The sequence below is a fragment of the Sebastes fasciatus genome, chromosome 2 (genome assembly GCF_043250625.1).
Source record: "Sebastes fasciatus isolate fSebFas1 chromosome 2, fSebFas1.pri, whole genome shotgun sequence".
Lineage (NCBI taxonomy): Eukaryota > Metazoa > Chordata > Actinopteri > Perciformes > Sebastidae > Sebastes > Sebastes fasciatus.
The window spans coordinates 29,134,795-29,156,858 of record NC_133796.1 but is presented as its reverse complement, the minus strand read 5'-3'; the positions used below and the strand labels follow the sequence as shown (position 1 = coordinate 29,156,858).

Below are 22,064 nucleotides of genomic sequence, written 5' to 3'. Positions count from 1 at the left end.
TGTTTTTACTGCGGTTGCATGAGTAGAGATTTTTATCTGCCGGGTTAGTTAGACCAAAGGTTTTGCTGCTCACTGAAAACAGATTATTTTCTTTTCAAGTGTCTCCAAAGAGAATTAGACTTAATTCTCCTAAGAGGCTTTGACAAATACCTGAATGTGCCTAGAGAGGGTGAAATCCTTACTTTACATGTGAAGTATATGCTGAACCATTGACAAAGGACAGATCTGTTTATCAGTAGCTTACATATGCTTCATAGGCCCCCTATCAGCACAGAAAGAGGCACACCAATACATGTTATTCCCTTGTGTAAAAATGTAAAATCACTTAAGTAGGCAACAGTTTATGTAGTGGCATTCCGTCTGGATCCCAAAATAATCTGCTTTACACTATACATCCTATATACCACTTACTTTACATTATAGGGTAAGATGAGCCAGTGGGTAAGTTGACCCACCCCCTGTATCTTGGCAACTGTGATTATGTTTTGTCATGTGACCATAAATTCAGGAAGTACCCATCATTTCTATCTTGCTGTGATGAAGTTAAGCACATGGGAGAAGTAGTAAGTACTTTTTTACACCAAAAACAGTTTTTTCCCTATCAAAGTAAATTTTCTGCATGTCAGGAATAATGAATGTTAGGTCAAAGCAAATTTATCCAGGTCTAAAAAAATATATTATACATGTTAGTGATTTACTAAGATATAACACCATGTTAATCCCTTCGCTAAAGATTAGCCTGAATTGCTAAACTGGGCCATTTTTTCCAAAATGGTAGCTATGGGGCAAAGTGAGCCAAAGGCTATGGGGTAAGTTGAGCCACTGGCTCACTAATATTCTACTATTATTCCGAGCCACTGGCTCAACTTACCCCACCATAAATTAACCAAATTAATTCTCTGATGTATAAAATGGTATTACTGTTGAGTGTTACACAACTTGGTTTGATTTTTTTATGTGTTAACCTTTATAGAAGAGGGAGATAAAGGAAGTTAAAACAGTTGGTTACAGTGGAACAGTAGAGGCAAAGAGGGTCCTCACAGAGGAGGTAGAGAAGGAGCTTGCAGACCATATCAAGAAGCTGGCTGAACAGTTCCACGGCCTTACTCCAAAGAAATGCTGTGAACTGGCATTGGAATTGGCAGAAAGAAAAAACACTCCTGTCCCCAACAACTGTAAAGAGAAGGGTTTAGCAGGTAGGCCTAGGTCAAACCAAAGACCAAGACGAAAATCACAGCGTACAGCAGTTCTGAGGAGAGTGTGATGCCATCCCATTTGATGACACTTCTGAGCATGAGAGAAGTGAATCAGACATCTCAGATCTGTCAGTTGGTGACTTTGTCATAGTAAACTTTGTATCCAAAGGCAGAAGCTACCATTACATTGGCTTGGTTGAGAGCCTGGAGGGCAACGAAGTGAGTGCAAGATTTCTCAGAAGAATCCGGGGGAACACTTGACGTGAGAAGCCCACCTTTGTATTCAAGGAAAAGGATGAGGCATCTTTTCCACTGAGTGATGTGCTGAAGGAGCTACCTCAACCTCAAAAGGCTGGAGGAACTGCAAGGAGGGAGCAACAGTTCATATTTCACTGCAACCTTGACGACTGGAATATAGTCGAATATTGAATGATATTTAGATTTTTCAATGGTCTTGAAACTCACTGGTGGTTTGTTCTCACAAGTTCATAACTGTGAAACTGTTTGTTAACACACTTATGCTGAGGTTTAAACTTAAAAACTCAGATGTTCAGTTTACCCCACGATGGCTCAACTTACCCACTGACTCGGATCAACTTACCCCTTACCTGGGGCAAGTTGAGCCACAGGAGCACTTTTTTTGGGAAGGTCATTTTTTTCAGACAGCTTTGTTATGGATGCATGCTGATCATTTCATTTGATAGGAGAGATCCTGAATTTAAGGTTCAAGTTTTCATTCTGCTTCTGTCTCATTTTTCCTAACCTCGAGGACAGCATAAGCAAAAATTGGCTCATCTTACCCCACTCTCCCCTACATCCTATAGCCTATACCACTTACTTTATTTTCTTTGTTATTATACTGTCTGACTTGCACCAACAAAAACCAAAGAAAATTCCTATTGTGTACCTCTTACACCTGGCAATAAACACCTTTCTGATTCTGATTCTGATTCTTTACACTATACATCCTATATACACTTACTTTACATTATACATCCTATATACACTTGCTTTACACTATACATATTATACACTTGCAGATAGTGCATGTTGTCTGTTCCCTTGTAGTTGTGGACTGTTCTGTACGATGCCATATTGTAATGTAAATTTCTCAAAAAAAAAAAAAATGTCAAGGTAAAAAAAATGGTATGCGCAATGACTGCGCACAGATGACAACCACTGCAGACTTCCTAGTCTCATGATCATCAAGTGGTCGCTTCTGATTGGTCGCCACTCTGAACGTCGACGTCTGATTGGTCAGTCGTCATGTTGACGCTTCATACTAAAGCAACACGCATGTCATTGGTCTGTGTTACATGTCTGCTGATGTGCCGGGTTGAGGGGGTCTTCTTATTGTTCCGTAATTTACCATTTGTGAGGTAATACTGTTGTTTATGTCATCTCGCCTATGCGGTGTCATTAGGAGCACAACTAACCTTATTAAAACGGTGCAGGTGAGCTAGCTAGCGTTACATCCACACCTGCATAAAAGAAGCTAACGTTAGCTCGCTGCTCTGCTGTAGAGTTATATAGGGTGTTAGGATGGGTGAGGAAACTAACGACATTAACACAGGCAATGGAGCCGCTAAGAACACCAATGTGGAGGAAAACGGCGACACAGTGGAAGGCTGTGTCAAATATTACACATTAGAAGAGATACGAGTACACAATATGAGCAGTGACACATGGCTCATCATCCACGATAAAGTGTACGACGTCACCGGCTTCCTTGAAGAGGTAAGACATTACTAACTATGTGATGACGTCACTAACGTTACTCTGGCACTATGTCTGTCATATTATGAGTTTGTTCTTTGGTTGCTTTGGTTACCTTATCACGGCTAAGGTTGCTAAGGAATTACAAATCGACCGTTAGCCTTACGTACTGACGTGTAACGTTTACTGTCTGTCTTCGTTGAACCTGTTAACGAACAGAGACCCAATTCATCATTTAAAGTAGACAGTTTCCACTTAAATTGGTGTTAAACAATGTCAAGTCAAGTGATACCTGGCTTACGTTTCTCTTGCGGAAACTATCCATAACGATGACAGGGAAAACTTCTAGCAACATTGATTAAACGCTACGTTAACGGTCGTTAACGGTTAGCTAACGGTCGTTAACGGTTATCTGACCGTTAACGACCGTTAGCTAACCGTTAACGACGGTTAACTAACTATGTTGTTGCCCATCATTCTCATAACTGTATCCTTCCCTGTCAGTGCAGATGTTTACATATTCCTGCATAATATGATATTTCTAACAGCAACATTGTTGTCAATAGAGTATTAATTTGTAATTACCTGCATTAACATGGGCTAATTGTAAAAAATGCATCTTGATCCTGTTTCTTATCAGTCTAAGAAGTTAGTTAATACAATTGTAAGAGACACTGTAATAAGTGACATTAATGTCACAGTTAAACTTCTCTCCATTACAAGTAAAAGTTCTGCATTCAAAACGTTAAAAGAAAAGTTTACAGACTCACAAAATATAACTCAAGGTATCAAAAAGTATTCATCAGTACTCATTATGCAAAATGTTCCTTATATAATGTCATTGGATTAATATCGTAGATGTTTTAACTAGGGGTGTAAGAAAATATAGAGTATCGCCATATTATGTTTTGTGATACTGTATCGCTTCTCAAAAACACTTTAGATTTTTAATTCATATTGTACATGCAAGGATTAATTCAGTCAATACTTAAAGGGACTGTTTGTAAGAATCAGAAATGCTTGTTAACAGCGACACCTGTGGCCGTTAAGTCAACGAAAGGCAGCGTCGGGCTCGCGCTTTTGCTCGCTCTAAATATACCTGAACGAGCATCGCTCAAAACAGTGAGGCGACACACGTCAGCTAAAACCACAATATCACTCTATATTACACCTGCTTGGCAGTAATGTTAGCTGACCAGACGAAGGTCTCTCCATGAATCACTGCTGATCCTAGTGTTGGCTTTTCCTGCTTCAGCCTCCCGACCGCGGCCGGAGGGAACGGGGGAGACACCGGAGTTTTGGTCAGGGACGATAAGGTTTCTCGCTGCAGAGCCCCGTCACTTCACAAGACACGGGAAACCTCTGTTGGTCTGGAGGAGCTGCAGCATTTATTTCTGCACAAACGTCCACTGTACATTCACTAGATATTCTCAGAGCTACGAAGTCTTCTGCAGTGTGTAGTGTGCGCGCATAAACGTGAGGTGGAGCGCGCTGAGTGAAGGCAGAGGAGCAGAGGAGCAGAGGAGCAGAGTACAACAGAGACTCCGGCCCTGGAGACCAAAGCTACGGTCTCCCCCGCGCTCTCCGACCGCAGCCAACACTGTTTTGCAAGACGGGCTTCACTAGATATAACTTTGCGGTTTTGGTGTTTCCGTGTAGTTTGTGTTGGGAGTCTTGTCTGAACAGCGTAGCCACACGGGAGCGTGCATATGCAAGCGCATGGGACACCGACCCGGGTGATTTATACGTGTAAGAAGTTACAAACAATCCCTTTTATTCAGTCAATACTTTATTTCATTGGCAAAGATATACGCCCCCTCAGTGTGTTACCTCCAAAAGTAGAGCTATGATGTTGGATGTTACAGGGACTGTGATTAATGAAAATGCAGATCCCAGTGTTATGATTGCATAAAAAAGTAAACTTTTTTTTTTAACTCAGATTTTGTGTATATGGCTGCATGTTCTTTAAACTATGACAGTTTTTCTAAAAAAAAATAATTATATATCGCCTTGCTTATAGTTTCGCAGAATATTGAATCGTAACCCCTGTATCATGATACGTATCGGCAGACTCTTGCCAATACACAGCCCTAATTTTAACATGTCAGCAGCATTTTAATACTGTAGCTGCTTGCAGTGGAGCTACTTTATATACAGTTGGGTAGTTAACTACTAAGAATGCATCATATATTAGAAGCAGATCTTATGTTTTGTATTTAAAATCACAATCTGTAAAGTAGCTGGCAGTTTTAGCTTTCAATTGTAGTGGCACAACATGAAAATACTCAAGTACAGTTAAATATCTCAAAATTGCACACGTACGGTACTTAAGAAAATGGACTTTGTAACTGAAAAACCATATTGGTGCATTTCACAAATTGTTCTGTGATTTCAAGTGTGTTTTTTCATTGCTTTGAGTTCATCAAGCATATAAATTAACTGTATGATATTCTGAGTGTGGGGAAAATAGGGATGCACAGATATTACTTTTTCAGTCCCGATACCGATAACGTTACCTGGGCTTTGGGTAATCGGCCGATACTGATTACCGATCTGATACCAGTGTTTAATTAATAAGCTGTATGCCTCACTGTGTGGAAGTGACAGGGATCATTCTTTTAGGTGTATGGCAACATCAGGCTTGACTTAAATATTGCTTTCCTAACTTTATAAAACAAAATGTAACAAATAAGTATAGAAATATAGAAATACTGAATTGTTAATTATTATTAAATAATAAATCATACACCAGCATGGTGGTAAAAAAAAACTTCAAACAGGAATTACAAACTTTTTTATCGCCCTAACAAATTGGTCAAAATGTAAACAGGAATTCAATTTCCAGTCCATAATGTATACAGTATATAAACATAACATTTAATTGAATAGATCGGCCCCATTGTCACAGATACCCGATCCAACTGTTTGAGTCAGTATCGGCCCGATATCCAATCCGGTATTGGTGCATCCTCGGGCAAATAAGGAAATTAAAAAGCTCAACACTCTGATTTCAGCATCCGGGCGGTGAGGAGGTTTTGCTGGAGCAGGCAGGATCAGACGCCACAGAGAGCTTTGAGGATGTGGGTCATTCCATAGACGCCAGGGAGATACTCCTGCAGTACTTCGTTGGGGAGCTTCACATGGTAAGATCAGGTCTCGGTTAGCTCTGTTCGACATGATTCCCTGTCTGTAGTGTCTTCACATGATGTCCATATCCCTCTGTCAAATAATGAAGTTAAACTGTGATCAAATCATTACCATTGTTGAAATCGTATCTAATCAAGCAGAGTAATTAATTAGTGTCACCAGATCTCTTGGAGAAAAAAAGCAGCCATTTGTGGCACAAAAGTTGCCTGGAGTCACAAGACGGTGCCATGCAATAATTTGGGTTTTACGTGCTTACAAGCAAATTGAGGGAGATGACATCAAATCAAATGGAATTTGGTTTGTATCATCCATTAGATATGGTTGTCATGTGAGCATTAGCGCTGTATCCAACGAGAACACATCAAAATTATGCCAAAAGAGGTGTATTGTTTTGTATGCCAGAATACTCAAAACAGGCACATGGAAGTGAGTATAGCTCAAGGATAATAGTCAGGTGCCTATACCAAAAGGGTGTTTTGCTTGCTGCAATCATTCCTCCTTTTTATTCTGGTCATTAAATAAATCCTCTCTGAGTTTGCCTCTTATGGAAGTGAGGGAAGACAAAATCCACAGTCTTTGTTCCATGCAAAAATACATCCCAAAGTTTAGTTGAAGCTAATATGAGGCTTCAGCAGCCTGAATTAGACAAATCAAGTGGGTAGTTTCCAAAGTTAGTCTTTTTCGTACAGTACTCCCTCTTTGGGTTACTATCCCTCCACTGGGCGACTGCCTGCTGAAGACTCAAAGTTCTTCAGCTGAACTTTACAATGCATTTTTACAAAAAATGAGGACTGTGGATTTTGTCCCCCTTCACTTATAATGAAAGTGCATTAGACATGAATCTCTTACTGGCCAGTACAAACCAAAGGAGTGATTTACAGCGAGCAAAACCTGTTTTAAAACTGAAGTAGGCGAGATTGGAGCAAATATGATTTAAAAAAAGTTTTTTTTATAAAACAGTAGTACATGAAACAGGTAACCTGAAAAAAAATCATGTGCCTCTGTGTCCTCCGGTGCTCCTAATGGCATCTGCAAGATTTCACAGACCGGAGGAAACGAACCAGTCAGAGCTGACCTGGGGTCTGCTGTCCAGCTGCCGTCTATGAGAGCCAGCTGTCAATCACTCGCAAACTCCGATCAAACTAGGCAGTGCTGATAAAAATCGAAATCAATATTCTGTTACTGTAATGCCTATTTCTCGCCTCAAATGTTTTCAGAAACATCTTGTAGTGTACTGTTTAACTGTAAAATTAGAAAGTTTGTGACCCGGCAGCCATGTTGAGATCTCTTGAGGGAATACCAAGCACCGCTTACGTGACAGGAGCACAGCCAATAGGAACGCTCTCTCTCTGAAATGACCTGTGATTGGTCAAAGTCTCCTGTCACGGGCTGGATTTTTTAAAGCCTGAAAACAGAGCCATGAGGAGGTGCAGAAATCTACATGTAGTTTTCTCTCAGAACACTTGAATTACAATATGCTGAAAGGTTATTATGGAATGTTTGCCCTGAGATGCCAAAAAGTCGTTGTCTACTGAAGCTTTAATGTGCATATGGGCACATGGCAATTGTTGATCCTTTAACTGACAGCGAACCCCATAGGGAGCCCCTCCTACGGCAAACAGAGATAAGACAACCAGAGAAAGTTGCACATTCAAAGATAGTTTTAAATTTTGCAATTTTGTAGCAGTTTTGCAATGTCCCCAAAAGTGTTTTATCGCCCCCAAAGTTTCATGTTATATCACTAGTTTTGCTGGGTTTTTCTCCAAACAAACAGTTTTGCAACAATCAGGGTATAAACATTAATAAACTAAGAAACTCTCCTTGCTCTCCGATTATTGTTCTGGTTCTCCAGGGACAGATTTCTGCAGTTATTGGCTCCTTTCCAACAAGTTAGTCTCTGCCAACACACCACACTAAACATATTCACATCATATTCAATTCCAGTGGATGCAACCACAAAGGAATTAAATTTTTTGTTAAAATCAGCTTTCTGATGCTTTTACTAATCCCATTTTACCCAAATCTTGTGACAGCGATCGTAATGTCAACAAGATCAATGGTTGGTGTGTGTGCTTGCGTGTGCTTGCTCCAAAGTCTAGATTAGAACTGATATTTTCTAGGCTAACTACTTCATATTTAGATTTTGTCAATTATTAAACTGGTATTTCATATGAATACATCTGAGTTTTGATCAACTATGGACTACCTGAGAAACTGACATTTAATGCTTGGCTTGTTTATGGATGTAATTTGTGTCCGCCTTCACATGAAGACAGTGGCACTAATTTATTGATTTTCTTTGCAGGATGACAGAAAAAAGGAGAAGCCAAAGGTAAGCCCCATTTTTCATCTGAACTGCAACAGAAAAATCATTGGAACAGAATTAACAAAGACGGCACAAAGGTTTGATTTGTGGCTAAATATGATATCTCAAATTCATGTCCCTTTTTTCTGCTACAGGATGAAAATGTGGCAAACTCAGGGTCCAGGTGAGTCCTCAGCATGAACACAACACGTGTGTCAGACTCATAGTTTACTGTTTTCATACTTGTTTTTATATGCACTGGGGATGGAACGGTTCAGGTAAAAAATCAGAACCGTTCAGTTCGCTAGTCCCGGTTCGAGACGTGTATGAATTGTTCGGTTCATTTGAAATAAGTTATGAGGCCGATTGTGTATTTTTTTTCATGTAGAGTTAGGCTCCCGTTTATTGTCACACTATGAATCTAGACCTATTGAAGGAGGCTGGGACACGGGCGGACATGGGTCTTCAGGTACGGGGTTAACACATGCGCAGTGTAACTGAAGCTGCGGTCATGCGTTGCTATTGGCTCAATTTCGGCGAGTGCAGACCAGATTTTTACTGCGCATGTGTTGTACCCCCAAAGATATGACGCGTTGATGACGCGTGACCCAGCCTCCTTTCCCTCCACTGATGAAGTGGCGAGTGCGGCTGTCAGTCAGTTAAAGAAATGGCGAGTGGACACGATAAAGTACAGTTAGAGGATCCACCAGCATCATTTCACTCTGCTGTATGGGAGCATTACGGATTTAGTGTTACCTATGAAAATGACGGAAAAAAGTGGTGGATAAAACGGCGACTGTGTGAGCACTGTGCAACACGTCTGGTTCATGCTAGCAGCAACACTCCGGGTAGGAAAGAGCAACTCCTTCTCCCCGCAGCATTTAAACAGCCACTACATGCAGATTCAGACAGGGCAAAAACATAACTACAGCACTTGGGAGGTTTATAGTGAAAGATATGCAGCCTTATGCAGTCGCAGAGGACACTGGATTTCGGTATATGATTAACGTAACGTTACTTGAGCTGCGTTATACACTTAAGCAACACAGTCATTCCAGCAGCACATTCCCTGTAATGTGTTTTATATTTATTAATTATTTGTAAATAACAATTTCGCACAGAAATCCAACCGTATTCCTCCAAATACTGCACTTGTTGAGTGGAAAAACTAATCTTTAAATGAAGTGCTGATAATCAGGGAATTGAGACATATATGTTCTGTTTTTTTTTTTTTAGTATAGTTCTGGTTGAGCTTATGCTTCAATTTATGTTGATGGCCTTAGTCTATAATTACATGATATCTATATGAAAAAAACAAAGCTGCATTTTTTGTTTGCACTAATTACTGTAGAAGATTCTTTCAATTAAGATTTGACAATGAAGAAGTGTTTATGTTCCTTATGGAAGCCATACTTTTGTTAAGGCAAACATTTGTTAACTTATTTTTGCCAAATAAATGAAAAGCATGTTGAAATCAGAACATGACCTCCTCGCTGTAACATAAATGTACCGAACCGAACCGAAAACTGTATATGAACCGAACCGTGAATTTTGTGAACCGTTCCACCCCTAATATGCACCAAAAAGTCAAGTTCCTTGCTGCAAGTGAAGATTGATTACTGTAGAGCTGCAACTAACAATTATTTTCATTATCGATTAATCGGTAGATTATTTTCTCAATTTAATCGATTAGTTGTTTGGCCTATAAAATAGAATGTAAAATGTCGATCAGTGTTTCCCAAAGCCCAAGATGACATCCTCAAATGTCTTGTTTTGTCCACAACTCAAAGATATTCAGTTTACTGCCATAGAGGAGTAAAGAAACCAGAAAATAATCACATTTAAGAAGCTGGAATCAGATTATTTAGACTTTTTTTTTTTTCTTCACTCAAACTCAAACCGATTGATCAATAATCAAAATAGTTGTTGATTAATGTAACAGTTGACAATTAATCGATTAGTCGTTGCAGCTCTTGTAAACAGTGTCCTCTTGCAATATTGACAGCTCAGCAAATTTGATTTTCACATATTTCTGTATTATTGATTTAAAATGTTCAATATAAATACTGATAAAGTCACAAATTAGCAATGAGCCATAACCATATATTATTAATATCTTTATCTTATTATTTCCTTTTTCATTTGTTTTGCCCATTTTAATTGCCCTGGCTCAAAAAAATTAATACCTGATATTTCTTTTTTTCCCCAACAGCTCCTGGACCACGTGGTTGCTACCTGCTATTGCCGCGATCGTCGTCGGTGTCATGTATCGCTACTACATGATTGAACACAAGTCGTGTTGAGTGCTGGCATCCCGTTTTCATCTCATTCTTTTCATCTGGAGGCCTTGAAATGTTTGACCAAAACCTCCTCACACTGAACACGCACAATCAGGAGCGTCCACGTCTTCTGCAACAACAAAAGGAGGAGAGCAGTTTGATAAAATACTTTTGTCCTTGTGTAAATCTACATAGAGCGCACCAAACAGACAGTTGGGCAGAGACTTAATTAAATTGTCTGCCTTCCGTTTCATTGTCACTATGCCTGTTGTCATTAATGTTTAACGTTGTCTTTAACTTAAACTTTCATATGCATTTGACCCATTTTGGTCTCTGTATGCGCATTACTCATTTGCCTGCTCAGAGAAATGTTATATTAACAGCCTGGTAAACATCCACCATTGAAGGAGATGTTAGTATGCAGAATTTTGATGAAATTAAGGGAATACTTAACCTTAGACAACACTGAATTATAACTTCCGATGCATTTTCTTAGTTTTAATAACGTGAAAAATGTTACTGCTTCTGTCAATACGAATCAGGAGTTTATTCCAATCACTGCTTACTTCACTGTTCTGGTTAAGCATTGCTTGCATTCATCTCTTGGTTGTAAATGCATAATCTTTACAACTATGTAATTGCAGTGTCAAATCTTTGTTCTTTTTTAAAAATAGTGGTGAGTTATGTTGTATCAGTGATCAAGGTAGAATGTGATTTTCTACAGTTCTGTTATCAGGAATGTGTGTAAATGTTCATACTGCCTGATCCTTATATTAATATAGATTGATGTAGTATGTAATAATACAATACTATTTGATTACCCAGATATAATAGCTGACAGTGAATGATGAGTGAATACCCTTGAAAGAACAAGTATTTATTTGATTGTTCCGTTTTAAAAAATGTTATTGTTCATTGCTATGCCATTTGTTATTTAACTGGTGCTTTTTCACAACTTTGTTTCATTGTAATGCATCTTAATTTTATGTTTCGGGTGGGTGGTGCTGGCAGCTGTCAGAGGGTTTGAATTGTATTCAATGAAGTCTGGTGTGTGTTTCAGGCCACAATGCATATATACAGTACGTATATTTAATAATATATTTTAGTTACTTAACCTTTTTTAAATTCTCAAGGTTGCTGTTCAGTTGTTGGCACTGTTAAAGATGTAATGGTAAATATAAGCTTTGCATAGCATTTCTACAATCACTCCTTTTATTGAATATTCTGAAAAGGGTTTTTTATTTCCTATTACTATCGAAACAAGCATTTTACAACTACAAACACCATGGCAATTTAAAGTCCATTTATCACCTGTCAATTCACAACAGCTCTGATTATAACTTGCTGCTATTTTTACATGTCACTACAATATTACTTGCAAAATCTAGTTGGTTGACTTTAAAGATAAATATTTGCCATCTCTTTGCATTTCAACTGACATCTCCTGTCATCAAAAGTCTCTTTGAATAAAATTAATCTTTCAAAAAAGTGTAAGTGGCTGGTCACTGATATACTGTTGTGCATAACTTAAGATGGTATGCTATTAAAGAGGGATATGCGTTATCACTCTTATGTTTGTTTAGTTAACTGTCATTTAGAAAATTCACTCCATGCCTGTGGCAATGGTAAAAACAAACAAAAAGAAACTAAAAAAGTAATAATGACAATCTAACCTAGAGCCGTGGTTCCCAACCGTTTTACTTGAGGGACTCCTTCTCTATCAAGCCTATAAACTGATGACCCCCGACTAAGTCACATATTTTATGAATATTTCATTTTATATTCAATGCATAACAATAACAGTACAGAACAACTGATGAACTACAATTAATCCAAATAGTGAACGCAATAACTGCAGTACGTTTGTGTGAAACGAGCGATTTGGATGAATTATGAGCAGATTATTTCCTGCGAATATTGCATCAGAAATTATTGTTATTTTTATTAACTTTTAATACAATTCTCTGTATGATGTCCTTTTTGAATTTTTAACAACCATATATACTTAATAGGCTTCTTTTTTGGCAAACTCAGTGTTTTCTTCTCCCTGACCCTTGGCCATTGTTCTATTAGCTTATTGTTTTAGCTGCGTACTTTTCTTCTTTTTTTAAAGTTATTTTTTAGCATTTTATTGACAGGACAGTGGATAGAGAGAGAGAGATGACATGCGTAAAGGGCCGCAGGCTGGATTCGAACCTGGGCCACCGCGGCTAGGACTGAGCCTTTGACATATATGGGCGCCCGCTCTACCAACTGAGCTAACCAGGCGCCCAACTGTGTACTTTTCTAATTTTTAAGTTTATATCTTAAATAATAATCCAAACTTTAAAAATAACAATTTCATTTAGTTTTTTCTTCACAAAAATAAATGAAAGCCTGAGATAAAAGCCAGCTGTGTGTATATATATCTATATATATATCTATATATAGATATATATATAGATATATATATATATATAAAAAATATATATATATATATATATATATATATTTTTTTTTTAAAGTTGTCTTATACACCACTTAAAATCAAGAAGGCATCGTGACCCCCTGTGAAGCTTTGGTGACCCTTAGTGGGTGTCGGGACCCCCAGGTTGGTAACCAGTGACCTAGACTCTAGCATACCTATTATTGTTCCTAGAGAACAATAATAGGTATGTTAGCCAGAGACGACAGACGTAAACTAACTTTGGCACTTAATATACATGTAATTGTTGGAAGTCAGCCTCTGAACGGTGCAGCGAGCTCTTTCAAGACGTCAAAAAGTCTGATCTCTATTATTGTTGAAGCCGGGGCGATGCTGAGAAGTAGGAACAAGCTCAAACACAGGTACAGGGTGGTTGGGGCAACGACAGCAGATGTTGAGCAGTCTGGAGCTCTAATTCAACACCTGTAATGGCAGCAGCCCAGAAAACAACTCCACTCATCACTTTGTCATTAGATGAAGCGGCTCTAGTGAATGGAGCTCATAGTGTCACAGCCTCGTGTCCTGTGTGGTCACTACTAATGCCTTAGCACATCATCCTTTAGCTATACATCTGACTGATCCTGTTCAAATACTGACAATTATGATTGTGTACTGGTAAATATTCAGTATGCAACTCTCCTTTTCCTTTAAAGTCAGTAGTCAGGTCACGAGTTATGTCAGTCACGACAGTACTGTGCTAATTTGAAAGGAATACAAGATATGAAAAATTCAACAGCTGGGTTCAATTTCAAACATGCTCTTGGCTACAGTAGCTGAGATGGGTGTACATTCATACTTTGATGACCAAAGGCCATGAGCTCCTTTAAAAAATGACATTAAACCTTCCTAATATTGTAACTCATTGTGGTGGAAGGCAACACATTCATAATAGCAAGAAGAAAATCTGTTCATGCTTTACAGGGAGGTGAACGGCATAGAGCAAAATGATTGAATAATCCTCACACTCTGGTGTTAAATGTAATCATGATCATGATAATGTGGTTATGCACTTACACACTGATTTGTTTTTCCGTTTCACAGTGCGACACCAGCACAAAATGAATAATACTCGAGTCCTGCATTTATGCCTGCTCCCCTCAGCTACTTTTCCAGTGGAGAGGAGCAGGAAGCAGTGATTGAAATTAAAGCCTTCCCATCCGCAACGTCCACAAGAGCCCTCAAAGCGCTGAGTGCCCATGACCAGCAAACCGTAGAAAGCACAAATCAACACCCGATGATTCATTCTAATTTAATCAAGCGGGACATATCAAGAACTGGATGCCCTCTCTCCTTACATAATTTGATGAATTGTTTAAAAAGAATACTGTTTTTCTGTTAATCTGAACTCCAACACTACCTTTACTACTTGTCTTGAATGTGCATCAACACCACAATTTTAGCAACCAACAAACAACATGGAGAAACCTTGAATAATTAAAAAAAAGACACACTCAATAGTATAAAATAACAGCAATTCATTCTATTTAGCAGCACCACAACCAGTCAGAAATGATTATACATTTACTGATATTTAGAGGGCCTCACATCCATTTTGCCATGCCTTACTTAATATAAACACAGGGTGGCACTACAACACTAAAATGTTATTAAGATGTCAGTTGTTTCATTTGGCCTTTACTGGAAACAGTGAAAATATATATTGAAATGGCTAATCTGACTTGTGCACCCACTCTAATAAATTCATCGCACAATTCAGCCGTGTTTATCTCCAGGTTCTCATGTACATGGAAACTCAATAAACGCAAAGCTGTCACACATGGTGGCAAAGACATTATGCAATGATGAAAAACAACCTGCAACATTATTACTGTGATAGTGTGATAAAGACTGTGCAATGAGAGAGTTTGATATAAAGTCCAGAGACAATATACTGACTGTTTTTGCACTCCAGCCTATTTTATTGTATAGTAAGCCAAAGTAGGCAATGTTTTAGAAAATGTGGTAGATCTCAGTTGTAGATATTCTCTCGGTTTTTGCATTTTGCAAGCATTAAAGCCATTTTACATTCAGTTATGACCAGGCAGAAGGATGAGCTCTTATGAGACAGCATATTGTATTTGTGGGAGTATATGAAGCCCTCAGATAGACGTCATTCCCCATGACTGGATCGCCTGTCATTTCTATCAGCAGTCATCCTCAAGGAGAGCTGTGGCTGCTAATGCACAACACTCCAGCTTCCCAGGAGTCCTGCCTGGCAAAAACCTCAAACGGCTGGAAAAACACTTATGGATGCTGCAGGAATAAACATGATGACTAAGTCCAAAAAGTCACCTATTTGTGGAATACATACAGTATCACTTGTTTTACTTGAGACAATGTTGAAATCAAATTCCTTTTCACGCATGCAGTGACACCATGGCAGCAGAGATACACCTGCGTACAGATGACCAATGTCAAGTGTCACATTTTCTGTCTGCAGAAGGAATCTCGGGAGGGTTTTGCAGCTTTGACAACCGCCTAAAAGGTTCACTAAAACACTCACAATAAAAATATTCCCAACTTTACTTTTTTCCCTAAAGGTCAAATTTTCTTTGCTGGTGAGTCACGTTTCTGAGCCTGAGGCCCTGAATCATGCCACATCAATATGAGTTAATGAAATATCATAAATATATCACTTTTAGTACAGATAATACCAAGTGAGAAGCTTTAAAATGTATATACCTGAGCAAATTAGGCTTGGCTTATGCCATTACACCTGCCTTATATCAATATTCAGGCTGGTCTCATACACTGTTCATAGCTGTACCAACGAAAAGTAATGCACTGTAATTTGTATATATCCCATAAAATCAATGTTTGTAATTAACGTAATCATGAAACAGGAAATATCCCATGTAGGGTGGAGGTCGGGATGGATAGCTGGTTCAAACAATACCAGATTTTCACACAAGAGACCGGCGTTCGTGTCCCGTGTGAAACCAGAAGTCAACATTGATTTATTTGTCCCATAAGTTACATACTTAAGTAAAGCCACTTCTGGAGTTATTTTAAGCCAAACCACGATCTTTTAACTACGAACTAAGTAGTTTTGTTGCCTAAACCTAACGAAGTTGTTTCCTGTGAAGACGGAGGTTTATTTTGAAAATACTGTATGCATGTAACGAGCGGAATTTGACATGTGTTGCTGTACATCCGTAGGAAAATGAACGAAAGAGGAGGAATAACTTACTTAAGATATCATACGAACTGTTGCATGAAAATATTGCTATGAGAATATATTGAAAATATTGTTGTATGCAATATTTCATTACTAATTTGCCAACCATATAGTCATTAAGTCACTTCACACATATTATGGAAGTATGTGTGTCATGATTTCTTTCTAACTTTATTCTTTGCAAAAGTAGTTTTGTGAAATTACTTGCAGTTGCATCACAAACAAGTCGTTGGCCATAAAGATAGATAGACCTGTTGCTCTGTTGTTTTTCATCTGGCACACAATCAATCAAATTCATACTCATCCATTATTCAGAAGCCAAAGCATTATATTCTCATCTTCTGGTTAATTTCAATAATGTTCTTTAACTCTGTGCCCCTGGCTCAACCTTTTACCTAATGTGGCATTAGTAGGTAGTAATTAGCATAATCCAATTCAAGACGATTCATCATTAGACGCTTATCAGAAAGTGAACACAGAGCAAACATTATCAAAATCGAATAATATATCAAATGTTTTTGTGCATAGCGTGGCAAACCCAGACGTCAATTATTTAATCACGTAGGTGAACTATCAGTTGTTCCGATAGTCTCTGTAGTGTATGTTGTTTTAATGGGCTTTTTTCCGTTATATAATGCCTAACGTAATACAACAGCAGACTATAGGCACTAAATCCAATTGAAATTCTTCTTTTTACCCTACAAAAATACACATGCCATGGCCTACTACTGTACACTATGTGGCCTACTATAAAACAGCATGGGTAATGTATGCGAAACAAACCAAACTTCCATTTCTAAATTAGTGTTAATTATAAACCCCTGAATTAAATTTCTGTACACTCTGGGATCAACAATAAGGATTATCCACTTGGACGGGGGCAAGTAAAATGCCACATCGGGCTAGTAAATCTAGCAACTCTAAAATTATTGTTTCATTTTCCGGAGTTGATGATAGATGTAGCCAAGGAGTGAGCCTTTTTATATAGCCTACTGTTTTGTTCTTTTACCACTTTACAGCACTTTTGGTCAACTTTTGCTGTATTTAAATGTGCTCTATAAATAAACTTAACTTGAGCCATCTCGCTTCCTTCTCATCTCTGTTGAGAGTTGCACATATACAGTACCGATCGGTTACTCTCGAGTTTCAAGTTTATGAGCTGAAGCGCAAGGGAGCATTTTAATTGTCCTGGAAACAGGAGTTTAGTTGGGCGGTGTGAGAGGATGTGGGCGAAACTCCAACTGTGTGAAGCGCAGTTTGCTGCAAGGTTGAGAGCAAGGCGAATAAAACATGACAATTTGGTCATTGTTGTTATTTGATAACCACTAATAAATATAACAATTTATATAGGGGCACACAAAAATTTACTTTGAGCAAGTAGATTTCTGACCCACTTGACCGACCAGGCTAGTTAAAAAAACACATTAACGTTGAACCCTGACACTAGGTGTTGAGGAAACATTGCAAGCAGAAAATGCTAGCAATTTTGCTTTCTGAATCAATCTCCAGAAAAACAAAACAACAGCATCTATAATACAAGTGTTGCACCACACCACCTGGCCCCAGATATATCCACAGCATGCTGAACAACTCAGGTACTAGTCTATGAGTAAGTTACACTGCTCTTCACTGTTCATTTAACAGGTCTGTGTTGTTATTTAGTAATGTGGAGAGCAGCAGAACAAACGGCAGCAAATTAGGATACAGACCGATAGTAAACACTTCAACATCATAAATACCTGACTCAGACTAACTGAAGACACATTTCAAAGGCACAATGCTTTATTTCACAGATCATCCATAAACCAATACATTATCAAATGTTATTTTTTCATTCTTTATAAAATTAGGAATTTAGAAACATAACAAAATGTATACATACAAAGGTCATTATTAAGTCGGTCCTTGTTCTCACATCATTTTTTGGCAGACCTTCTGATTTTTATCATTTCTACAAGTTGGTGGAGAGTGCCACCATTTGCATGTGCACAAACATGAATGATGCAACCCCAAGGCTAAAATAAGTTGCATTAAAATACTTCTGCATTTCAGTTTCTTTTGAATGTTTTTGGAAAACTACACTCTCCATTAACTTTAAATCTAAACCAACCTTCGCCGTGACAGTTTACTCTATTAAGACAAAGATGGCATGGGCATTGCCAAGTTGAGTCCACACTGTAGTAGAAGATACTGAAGCTTAATATCTCAAAATAAACAACCGCAGCCTCAGATGTTACCCAAGTTATCTCTTGACGGCACAAATGTGGTGACCTTTCTACAGTGTAGCTGCATAATTACTTTCCTCCTTGCATACACTGAAATGCCGTGACTTAAAGGTTAACTTCTCCCAGCTGTTATATGCCAAGGTCTTCGACGCACTGTTTAGATTGAAGAAGTTACAAGTTAGATGGCCTTAAACCTTCAAAGCGCTTGTAATCTAATGGTGATGTTAGTCCACAAATGTCTCGTATGAATAGAGGTGTAAATATAATTTTTTTTTGATGATCTAATTGACTAACCTCACATGTTTGAAGTGAAATGTGTTGACCTAAGAAACAAGTCTAAATACGCAACCGCTGACTCTATTAAAAGATTATATTATACAGATGTATGCAGATTAATAGCAGGCATTTCTGGGGCACAGACAAGGTTGATATAAAACAACTAAAAGGTGGTTTAAGAGGCCGTCTCTGACAGTAAATCAAATATTGTGTGTAAAACAAAAAAAAATCCAAATAAGTTATAAATTGAGCCTGTGTTCCACTCAACTGAACGCTATATTTACACTGCAAATTGATAAAAAAATAAAAATAAGAAAAATATATAATCAATATAACTCAAATTACGATGATATGGACTGTACAGTGGTTATTTCAAGTACTTGTCATCACAGCCTGTCTTAGTACCAACCTGTTTGCATTGCAACCCATGTGACCCACATCCTACCCTTGAGACCTTATGTAGGGATATGTCAATAACTTGGCCCAGCCAGACAATACAAGACAGCACAGAGGTTACTGACCACGTCCCTTACCCGCCAGCGGTGCTCTTCAGGTGCAGACGTCCTAATCCAAACTCAACAGGGTGCAGGTGGAGGACACGCTGGAAGAACGCTCATGGACGCCGTTGTTATTATCCAAAATTCCTGACACAAACTGTATCTTCGAAGTGCCGCGGCACCCGAGGGTGTCGGCCAGTTTGGGGCAGAGGGCCAAAGCCAGCCGCTGGAGGACGAGGTGGAATTTCCTGCGGAAGCTTCGGTTGATCCAGAAGTAGAAGATGCAGTTGAGGAAACCGTTGGAGGTCGGCAGCCACACCACCACAAACTCAATCCACTCTGGTGCGGTGCTGCCCGAGACTGCTGCGGGGCAGAAAACATTGAAGGGATTGACGTTGGAGCAACAGTTAACACGAGACAGCAGCTTCTGAATGAGAATAGTTGTTGACCTTTTGTTGACCTTTTTAATGAAAGGTCACAAATGAAACAAACACTGTTTAGCTATGGCTGGTTTGTGATCATGTCTATAAATGTATCTATTTTTCAGAGATGAAAGTCTTTCCCATGACAGCAATGATATGAAGCCATCAACTTAACATTTATAGTCTAGATATAAAAGTACAAAATTAACTGGCAGATTTGGCAGAGTGGTGGCTAGCGTTTGGACAGCAGCACCACTTTGAAGTTTCAGTTAAGACTGTCAGCTTCATTTTGAGGGGATTTTCATCCATTATCAGTTGAATCAAAGCCCTCTTTGGAAAAAGGTCTTCACTTCTAAAAATATTCAGCTGTGACTCCACTTTCAGTCTTGATTACTCCAAGACAGCACGTAGTTGGAGTAAATGAGAAAAAGTCCAAAAAGGTCTGAGTCATAAAACTGGCCATGAATCAGTATATTCATGCCCAGAATTACATAAATAACTTTGACAGCTATTTCTCTCAGCACAGCCACAGCTGAAATTAATGGCGACATTTGCCATTTAACATACATTAAAAAAAGCAAATTAATCTTACAGTAGATATTCAAATACTTACTTTTGAGTTCTCTTGCTACATTTGAACCCAGAAATTTGACTTAAGCATTAAAAAATACTGCAATATCAACAAAGCCCTGGTTGAACATTGACTTTGAATGTTGTCCCTAAAACGTGACCCAAAACAGCTTAAAGCTAAAAATCATACACAATTAGCGCAACAATCAATTGACTAGTTGTCAAATTAATAGGCAACTTTTAGGATAATGAATTAATCGGTTTAAGTAATTAAAAAAAAAAGAAAAAGTCAAAATTCTCTGATTCCAGCTTCTTAAATGTGAATATTTTCTGGTTTCTTTACTCGTCTATGAATAATAAACTGAATATTTTTGAGTTGTGGACAAAACAAGACATTTGAGGACGTCATCTTGGGCTTTGGGAAACACTGATTGATATTTTTCCCCATTTTCTGACATTTTATAGACCAAACAACTAATTGATAAATCGAGGAAATAATGAACAGATTAATCGACAATGAAAATTATTGTTAGTTGCGCCCTATACACAATGATGACACGTGCATAAGTAGCCATTGCACAGTCATTTTGCAGTCATTCAGTCATTGTAAGATCAACTGGGTCGACATCAAGAGCTTTAATTCTAAAACCCTAAACTACCCTGTATCATTAAAGAACCTGGCTTCACAAAAAGTGTCATATATTTCACAACCGTTAAGGCCATCCGGTCTAGATATACACCAACAGGATGCAATATCTACAATATTCTCTAATATTCTTCAAGACATGACTTCCTCAGATGATTCTAGACAACTTTTATCTTTGTTTTCATAGTGACTAAAATCAATTACAGTATTTCCCATTCGCTTTGGCACAATTCTCAAACGAGAATTAGTTTTTTCAAAACAATAAGCTAAAACCTCTAAACAATTAGTTTGTTGTTGACAACAAATTCTTTATATTTAACAATTTTCCATTCATTCAAGCAAATTGCACGTGTTTTGGCACATGTGTGCAAGAGAGTAAGTACAATTGTCTACAATTTGCACATGGCTTATTGACATTGTCATACTCTTCACAACTTCTAAACACTCTTTCATAGGTTGAGCCATCACATGCTAAATAGTCCATTCAATTATCAACATCTATCAGACATGCATGTATAATCCATAAATATCTATGACTTTGTGTTACGTTCTGTGAGAAGGTCCAATTTGATGGTTTTTACTGAACTACCGCAGCTTTTTTCATTGTTGCAGGGTTTTTACATTTTTTTATTGGCATGGATGCCATTTTGTGGCAAATTTTCTGTTCACTGTATTTTAATTTACATGAAAGCTCAAAGGTGATTTTTTTTTCCTATTTATTATACATGAAACACATTTAAATACATTTACTGTAAACACAAATGTGCATAGCCTGTCCTGTTTCTGTGAACCACAGTATTCTACAGTATTGACTTTTCCCTGTAAACATTGACCTACTGTTGAAATGGGAATCTAAAAAGCTCATTGTGATACACAACAGCATTCAGTAAGACAAAACTGTAATTCTGGTATAGTACTGTAAGCAGTCAGTGTCAACAGAAAGTAGAACAAAACGGAGATCTGTGTGTAAGACATATCTCCAGGGTTGACTGTCTTTTTGCAGACATGCAATAGAGTTGTGATATCCCATGAAACAGTTGTGACAGTTGCACTTACAGTTTAGAGAAGACTGAGCCAAAGCGATTCAGAAAAACTGTATTTGAGTAAATGCGTGAAAGGGAGCCAATTTGTTCTCACTATGAA

At 38.2% G+C, this 22,064-nt stretch overlaps 2 protein-coding genes and 1 long non-coding RNA gene across 5 annotated transcripts in view; 1 reads left to right on the top strand and 2 right to left on the bottom strand.

The window, feature by feature from the left end:
- Nucleotides 1–558: 558 nt before the first annotated feature.
- LOC141762097 (uncharacterized) lies at nucleotides 559–1,294 on the bottom strand. The gene is made up of 2 exons (XR_012592725.1): nucleotides 937–1,294; nucleotides 559–826 (listed from the first exon to the last, which is right to left on the bottom strand). It is a non-coding gene; the product is annotated as an uncharacterized LOC141762097 (long non-coding RNA).
- Nucleotides 1,295–2,509: 1,215 nt separating this feature from the next.
- Nucleotides 2,510–11,744, top strand: cyb5b (cytochrome b5 type B). Its single transcript, XM_074617738.1, has 5 exons — nucleotides 2,510–2,933; nucleotides 5,927–6,055; nucleotides 8,365–8,391; nucleotides 8,520–8,548; nucleotides 10,577–11,744. The coding sequence occupies exons 1-5, from the start codon at nucleotides 2,739–2,741 to the stop codon at nucleotides 10,665–10,667; spliced, it is 471 nt and encodes a 156-aa protein (XP_074473839.1). The 5' UTR covers nucleotides 2,510–2,738; the 3' UTR covers nucleotides 10,668–11,744.
- A 6,301-nt stretch (nucleotides 11,745–18,045) lies between these two features.
- Nucleotides 18,046–22,064, bottom strand: part of LOC141757306 (adenosine receptor A2b) — a 5,938-nt gene continuing 1,919 nt past the window's right edge. For 2 of the 3 annotated variants that reach the window (XM_074617718.1, XM_074617708.1), the window contains one exon: nucleotides 18,046–19,646. In XM_074617718.1, the coding sequence (XP_074473819.1) occupies nucleotides 19,351–19,646 (296 nt within the window). In that variant the 3' untranslated portion in view covers nucleotides 18,046–19,350. The remainder of the gene's footprint in view (nucleotides 19,647–22,064) is intronic. The other variant, XM_074617726.1, reaches the window with a different exon arrangement.